Genomic DNA, 8,558 nt, shown 5'->3' on the forward strand with positions numbered 1-8,558 from the left:
ACCTCACCCGGGGGAACTGTGATCCCCCGCGATCCCCCCCGAAATGACCTCTGACTCTACGGCACTGTACCCCGCTGTGGTCCCTGTCCTTCTCAGGCTGCATCCCCAAATCTCCAGGTGTTTCCCAACCTGGAACTGGCAACCCAAATTGTACGTACGGGATGAGGTATTGTGGTGTTACTGTCTTGGGGGAGGAGCACACCACAAGTTTGTACCAGGCCCGGAAGAAAAGAACGCCTGAGCCCTGCTGACCACAGAAGCATCAGAGAAGCTGACGCCACAGTAAAAAGCGTTGCCAGCGGTGGATTGGCAAATTCCTGGAGATCTAGGGGTAGAGCTTGGGGAGGGGAGGGGCCACCCTCCAAAACAGCCATTCTCTCCGGGGGAACCGATGTCTCTAGTCTGGAGATCAATTGTAATTCCAGAAAATCTCCAGGCCTCACCTGGAAGCTGGCAACCCTACTTTTAGTCGTTCCTCTTCGAGGCTCCCCAAGAATCTTGGCTGGGAAAGTTCCATCCGTGGGATGATGTGAGGGATTTTTTTTGGGGGGGGGCAGTTTCAGCACCAGAGAAACACTTGTGCCAAATGATCCTATGCGCACTTACCAAAAGGTCAGCCCCCCTCCCCTCAGAGTTCAGCGGGGATCACTTTCAAGACCATGACTGGACTGCATCCTTAACATCTCAATCGATCCTCTGAGAGTTTGAAAGCCGACGCCACGGTAAAAAGCAGAGCCGGTTTGGTGCAGTGGCTACGAGCGCGGACTCTGATCTGGGAGAACCGGGTTCGATTTCCCCACTCCTCCACATGAAGCTGCTGGGGTGACCTTGGGTCAGTCACAAGTTCTCTCAGAGCTGTCCTCTCAAGAGCAGTTTCTCTCAGAGCTCTCTCAGCCCCACCTACCTCACAGGGTGTCCGTTGTGGGGAGGAGAAGGGAAGGAGACTGTAAGCTGCTCTGAGACTCCTTCGGGTAGTGAAGGGCAGGGTAGAAATCCAATAAATAAATTTTTAAAGCATGTGGGAATTTAGCCATTTACCAAATCCTCGGAAGGAGCCCCCCCCCCCAAGCATTTGGAAACGTTTCAGCAAGACCCAAATCGGTTGGCTGCACAGAAGGGAAAATAAGGCAGCTGATTTACGCCTTTTCTTCCCACCCGCTCCCTTCTCACCCTCCCTCCCGGCCTCTCCTTTGGAAAAGTTTCCGAGAATTAGCTATTGTGCGCCTTGGGCCAGAAGTTCACCCCACAGATCTGCATATCTAATGGGCACTGCCAAGTCAGGACGTGCAGGATCCAGATCCCTCGCAGGTTGCTACGGGAACCCAAAAGGGAGGTGAATTCCGGGTCAGCGGTGTTACGCAAAAGGATGTCTCTGCGTATTTTTGTCCCCGGCATGGGAATGAGGTCCAGGAGGGGGAGGCGTCCTATATCAAATTCCATACGCTCCAACTGTCCCTGTTCACTAGAGACAGCACCTATTGTCTGGTCCCCCCCCCCCCTGTAGTAAATCATTACCCGTGTTATTGTCTGCGGGGGGGTGGGATCCCCTTGTGAAAATGCTGGCAATGTGAGATGCCTGCGCTGACATTCTGGAAGGTTTTGTTCCCCCCCCCGCCCCACAATCTCTATCATTCACATCTCTAAGAGATGACGTCAGAGGGTTCCGGCTGGGAGCCGGTGTCAGCCTGAAGCAACAGAACAAAGTCTGAGTCTGTCCGAAGCATCAGAAGAAAGTCTGAGTCCAGTGGCACCTTTAAGACCCACAAAGTTTAATTCTGGGGATAAGCGCCCGTGCGCAGGCATGTATTTGAAGCAGCATGCACGCACACAAAAGCTTACACCCGGAACAAAAGTTGTTGTTGCTGTTCAGTCGCACAATCGAGTCCGACTCTTTGCGACCCCATGGACCACATCACGCCAGGCCCTCCTGCCTTCCGTCTATGTTCGTTGCATCGATCACACTGTCTAACCATCTCATCCTTTGCCGTCCCCTTCTTCTTTGACCTTCAGTCTTTCCCAGCATCAGGGTCTTCTCCAGCGAGTGCTCCCTTCTCATTGGGTGGCCAAAGTAGTTCAGCTTCAGCTTCAGTATCTGGCCTTCCAGGGAACAGTCAGGGTTGATTTCCTTTAGGACTGACTGATTTGATCTCCTTACAGTCCAGGGGACTCTCAAGAGTCTTCTCCAGCACCATAATTCGAAAGCATCTATTATTCGGCGCTTGGTTGGTCTTAAAGGTGCCCCTGGACTCAGACTTTGTTCTTTTGCTGCAGACCAACACAGCGACCTACCTGAGTCTTTCCCCAAAAACTGGTCGCTTCTTTGTTACTCTGAGGTCCACCAAGGTACGGTCAAGTCACCGTGCGGAGAGCGCATCCGCAAGCTCTCTCGACAACAAAGCCGCTCACTGACTTGCAACGTGATCCTGAACATTCACTCTCGAAGAACATAAGAAGACAGCTTAATCAGGCCAAGGGTCACTTAAGTCCAGCAATCTTTGCAAGAATCCCAGCTGATACTACCAGAGGTCATTTCGGGGGGGGGATCGCGGGGGATTGCAGTTCCCCTGGGTGAGGTACGGGGGGCAGGGCACATGACGAAGCCCCGCCCCCTGCTTCCGGCCGCCCCGCTTCCGGCCCTCATTCAGCCAGGAGGAGGCAGGAGAAGAGGGAGGGTAAGTTGCTTCCTCCCTGCCTCTCCCCACCCCTGCCTGCCTGGGGCCAGGGAGGGCCTTTGCGGGGCTTCCTTGCACTCCCGCCGGCCTTGCAGGTCCACCACCAGGCCCCTCATGGGGCTCGACAGTGGAGCTGCAAGGCCAGCGACGGCGGCCGGGACCGTTGGGGGCGGGGTGTGTAGCCTTATGACACACTTCCGGTGATGTCAGGGGGTGTGGCATATGCTAATGAGTTATGCTAATGAGTTCCCCTAGCTCTTTTCCTACGAAACGACCCCTGGATACTACGCAGTTCCCCAGAGACCACCAAATGGTCGCCATTTGAGCAATAGAAACCGTACACTGGACTTGAGGGATCTTTGGACTGAACCAGTGTAGCTGTTCTTCAGTTCACACTGAGCCAAGCTTTTGAACGGCTGTTATTTACTTCATTTGCCTTTCTCCCCGGTGGAGATGCAAAGCTCCTCACATTGTTCTTCTCTCTTCCATTCTATCCACAACAACCCTGTGAGGTAGGTTAGGCTGAGAGTGTGTGACTGGCCCACGGAATCCCAGAAAGCTGCCATAGAAGAGCAGTAAAGGTACCAGTCTTCAGGTGGCACCTGAGATCTCCTGCTATTGTTGTCCATCTCTGGATGGTCACCAAGATCAGTTTCCCTGGAGAAAAATGGCTGCTTCGGAGGGTGGACTCTAGGGCATTAGACCACACTGGGGTCCCTCCCCTCCCCAAACCCCGCCCTCTCCAGGCTCCACCCCCACCAATCTCCACGTAGTTCCCAACCCAGAGCCGTCAACCCTACAGAGCAGCAGAGTTCCCATCCTCCAGGTGGTGGCTGGAGATCTCGCCGAATTACAACTGATCTCCAGGGTCCAGAGATCAGTTCCCCTGGGGAAAACGGCTACTTTGGAAGGTAGACTCTATACCAGGGGTGGCCAAACTTGCTCAGCCTGAGAGCCAAACAGAATAAATGCCAGATGTTTGAGAGCCGCAAAACTCGAACAGATATTACACGTATGTTTTTATTGGAAAATATACAAATTCGCTTTTTTGTTGACATTACATGGGACTGCCAACAATAAAAACAAGAGGGGTAAAACCAGATACTGACGATGATATTTATTCGTCCAATATATTTATTAGTTTGCTAATTATTTGTCTAAGAGAGAGAGAGAGAAAGAGAGAGGTGGAAAGAAAGAATGAAAGAGGTGGAAAGACAGAGATGGAAAGAAAGAGAGAAACAAAGAAAGCGAATAGACAGGAGGGAGGGAGGGAGGAAAAGCTTGCCTCCCCCTTTGCTTCCCCAGCTGCCCTGCTGGGAGCCGCACAATATGTGCGAGAGCTGCATGTGACTCCCGAGCCACAGTTTGCCCACCCCTGCTCTATAGCATTCAACCTTGCGGAAGTCCCTCCCCATCTCAAACCCCGCCCTCCCCAGGCTCCACTTTCAAAATCTCCAGGGATTTCCCAACCCGGAGCTGGCAACCCTCCAGAGCAAGGAGGCTAGCCTGGGTCTCGCAGACCCGAATCTGACACTCTAACCCCGACACCGTGCTGACTCAATGGTTTAAATTTGTGTGTGTATTTTCAAAGCAGGGAGAGAAGAGGTCGCTTTACCTTCAGTATCTTATGCTGGGAGCTCAGAGCGCCGTATCTGTTCATGGAATCTTGCTGTAACCAAAGAGAAGAGAAGCCCATCAAAGCATGCACCATCTACCTCTGAACCCTGCGGTCTCAATACAATACAGAAGACAATTCAAAAACAATTTAAAACAGCGATTTAAAACAACATAACTCACAGGGCTATTTTTGGGCAGGAACGCACAGGAACGGCGTTCCGGCTGGCCCCCAAGTTGACCACGCCCAGCAGGAACTCATTAGCATAATAGGCCACACCCAATAGCAGAAACTCATTAGGATTGGCCACATTAGGGGTGTGGCCTAACATGCAAAGGAGTTCCTGCTACAAAAAAAAGGCCCTGGGTTTTGACAACAAACAAGGTAAACAGAATAAGAAGCAAAAGGAGGGTGTGGCTGGATGACCACACTTCCGGTAACATGGGGGTGCAGCCTAATATGCTAATGAGCTATGCTCTCATGGGTGTGGCTGGATATGCTAATGAGTGTCTGTTGTTGGGTGTGGCCTATTATGCTAATGAGTTCCTGATGTGCTTTTTCTACAAAAAAAGCCCTGATAACTCATAAAGTGCATTGTAAAATTTAGCCAGATGTCTCAGCAGTGAGATGGCCATGGTGGCTCAGAGGTTAAGATGCTGAGCTGCAGACTTGGAAGGTCAGTAGCTTGGGAGTTTGAGACCCGAGTGCCGCGGGATGGAGTGAGCTCCTATCTCTGGCCCCAGCTCCTGCCAACCTGGCAATTCGAAAGCAAGAAATTGCAAGTAGATAAATAGGTACCAGTTCGGTGGGAAGGTAACAGCATTTAGTGCGCCTCGACGTTTTAGTCATGCCAGCCACATGACCACGGAGAAGTTTTCGGACAGCACTGGCTCTTCAGCTTGGAAATGGAGATAAGCACTGCCCCCAGAGTCGGATTTGACAGGCTTTCGAGCAAGGGAATCCTTTATATGGTTATTCAGATCCATTGGGAGATCAACGGGGGGTGGGACGTCCGCTGCCTCAACCAAAAGTCCAGTGGAAGAGTTCCATCTTGCAAGCCCTGTGGATATCATATGGGAGCTCATTCCACCACTGAGGCAAGTCGGACGTCCCTGAGACCATCTCGCGTTCACAGCCACTGCTTAGACCAGGGGTGTCAAACATGCAGCCCGGGGGCCAGATTAGGCCCCCAGAGGGCTTCTGTCAGGCCCGCAGTGGAACTGGCTGTCTCCTGCTTCTTCTTCCAGTTCTGCTGCTGCTGCGTCATCGTAGTTTTACAGCTTACAGATACACACCTGAACAGCATACTCAGGATTGCAACAGCACAGACATTTTGATGCAGTAATTCAGAGCAAGAGGTGTCAGTTATCGGACACTGTTAAATAAACAAAATATTGCAAGAGTGCTAATGTTTAAAGCATGTTTTTATTTTAAGTAAAAAAACCACCTTTGGGTTTGTGTCCTTTACAAAGTTATATCTCCGTTACCTGGCATTACCTTTTATGACACACACAGCCCGGCCCAATGAGGTCTCATTTATGTCAGATTTGGCCCTCATAACAAATGAGTTCGACACCCCTGGCTTAGACCATTAAAGGGAGGGCAGGTCACGGCTCAGGCAATCCCTCCTCACCAAGGGTGACCTTACGGCTCACGAATGTTTGTGTTTTATCTAATGCATCATCAGTCATAAACGAGAGGAAATGACTTCCCGTCGTGCGGCGCATCTTAACTCTCATCCTCCATTAGCTCCGCTAAACCAAAATTAATAGGGCCAAGATTGATTCCCTGAGCAAGCATGCTTCGGAACACAGATAATTTACGCTTCTGTCATTCTGGCCTCCCTGTCACCAACAGCTATTCATTTAGCATGCAAAGTGTCAGCCCATTAGGCACAACTGCCACCTCCCGCCGCTGCGGTCCTAGCCCCAACGGCAGGGAGCGAGTGAGCTGTTCCCAGACGTCCTCATGCTCCGGACAGGACATACCATCAAGCCTCAAAACATATGAGCACGTGGAGCCACGTTACACTGAATGAGACCATCACGTGAAGCTGCCTTCTACCAAATCAGACCCTTGGGTTCATCGAAGTCAGTATTATCTACTCAGACTGGCAGCAGCTCTCCAGGGTCTCAGGCACAGGTCTTTCACGTCACGTACCGCCGGATCTTTTAACTGGGGATGTTGGGGATTGAACCTGGGACCTTCTGAATGCCAAGTAGACGCTCTACCACTGAACCACAGCCTCTCTCGAAGTGTCAGTGTTGTCTACTCAGACTGACAACAGCTCTCCAAGGTCTCAGGCAGGGTCTTTCACACCACCTACTGCAAGATCTTTTAACTGGAGATCCTGGGGATTGAACCTGGGACCTTCCGTATGCCAAGTGGGTGCACTTCCATTGATCCACAGCCCCTCTCCAAAAGGACCCCTAGCTGTTTCTTTAAATGTTCCAGGTCAGGATAACAAACCCAACTCTTTCCAGAAGAAGGACGTGTATGATGCAACGAGTTCTAATACTTGTTGAGCCATGGAAGTTCATAGGGAAATCCTCTCTCAGCCTAATCTCAAATGGTCAGTTTTTTGCTGGACGAGCACTTGATGGTTGGTTCTCTACCCCCTAGCCATTTCCTGGACTATGCTAGGAAGTTTGCTCAGAATGAGTAACAGGCTTGGTAAATACAGCACAGGAATATGAGCCAGGAGACCTCAGTTCAAAACCCACTTCTCCCACCAACGTGGCTGTTTCTACAAGTCACAAACCCTTACTAGACTAGACTTCGATACAGCAGACCCGGGTTCAAATCCAGATTTTAAACGGACCTGCAGCTGTGAGTGCAAAAGAACAATTTCTCACCCCCGATTCCCTATCTGTAAAATGAGGATAACTGAAGACCTGGGGACGGTGCTGCATATGCTCTAACATTTATAATAAAACGATCCTAGGAAAGATACAATTCTGCAGGTTTCAGGCCTGTAGATTAGACAGTGGCACACTTCCCACTGAGAAACTCTGAGGAAGCTAAATGTGGCAATACACATAGGATATTACATTTTTGTGTGTTCTCTAGATCCACGCACAAAACCAAAGAAACTTGGGTTTACCCACCTTTTCTTTGTTAAGGGCCTCCTGAGCTTCTAGTTTGTATACCAAAAAATCTGAAAGGGAGGGGAGAAAATGAAGAAATTAGCACAAAGGCATTTACAAGGATCTGGTTCACATTTTCAGGAGGGAGCTGGCCAAAAGACAATGGACCTAGCAGGATGGAATGTAACCACTGAGGAACATTACAAAAGCCCTGCAAAAGCAAAGGGAACACAAACTTCTAAACCTTCAAAAAGTTAAGTTTAATTGCACCGGAAAACAAAGGGGGAGCAAAGAATAAAAGCAACAGACATCGTCTGCGGTTTTGCCCGATACTTATGCCTAGCAGTTATGAAGCACTTCAGACGGCTTAATTTAATTCATTCGTATTTATTTAATTCCATTCTGTTGGCAGAGTTCAAACATGCGGAGGAACTGCTTAAAGAAAATAACTCGGTTTATCAAAGAAATAAACTCTGATAGAACAGAGGAGAGGGAGAAAGACTTACTAACTGACTAACTTTTCTCCAGGGGAACCGATCTCTGTCATCTGGAGAGCAATTGGAATGCCAGGAGATCTCCAGGCCGCACCTGGAAGTTGGCAACCTCCAGAGGGTAAGACTCTCTGCTCACAAAAGGGGCTGCTCCCTCTAGGATTTGAGCCCTCCAAAGTCCTCCCCAGATCCACCTGTCCTCTCGGGAGGAGGTTAGGACAGACGAACACCTCTTTCCTCCCTCTCCAAACCTCATTGCAGCAATTTTGTAGAATTTCATGTCCGTGAAGCAAAAAAATCAATCCTTTTCAACTTTTTCTCTGAACAGCAAATTGGGGGGGGGGGGGTAATTAATCTGCACAAATGGCAAGGAACAACATCTTTATTTAGGACTCCTAAGAATCGCTTGCCGGGAGGCAAAACACTCCGAAACCTTTGAGAAACACGCAGCAATTGCCCGATCGATCTTCCGCAAAGTCCTACGATGCATCAAGTCTGGCCAGCGTCCTTACAAAAATTGTTGGTTTCTTTCTTTTTTTAAAAAAGGCACTGGGGTTGTTGAGTGGGATTTGCTTGCAATGAGGGTTGCCACTCCAAGCTGGGAAATTCCTGAAGATTTGGGGGTGGAGCCTGGGGAGGGTGGGATTTGAGGAGGGGAGGGAAGAAAAGAAGAAGAAGAAGAAGAAGAAGAAGA

General features: G+C 50.0%; 1 protein-coding gene across 1 annotated transcript in view; it reads right to left on the bottom strand.

Moving 5' to 3' along the window:
• The window catches only part of LOC107116084 (Golgi integral membrane protein 4-like), a gene marked incomplete at its 3' end in the record, with an annotated part of 47,462 nt that overhangs the window by 13,536 nt on the left and 25,368 nt on the right, over positions 1-8,558 (bottom strand). The window contains exons 4-5 of the mRNA XM_015417946.1: positions 7,395-7,444; positions 4,288-4,341 (exon numbers count right to left, since the gene is read on the bottom strand). Of these exons, the coding sequence (XP_015273432.1) occupies positions 4,288-4,341; positions 7,395-7,444 (104 nt within the window). The remainder of the gene's footprint in view (positions 1-4,287; positions 4,342-7,394; positions 7,445-8,558) is intronic.

Source organism: Gekko japonicus, unplaced genomic scaffold (assembly GCF_001447785.1).
Source record: "Gekko japonicus isolate JY-2015 unplaced genomic scaffold, Gekko_japonicus_V1.1 scaffold893, whole genome shotgun sequence".
Classification (NCBI taxonomy): Eukaryota; Metazoa; Chordata; class Lepidosauria; order Squamata; family Gekkonidae; genus Gekko; species Gekko japonicus.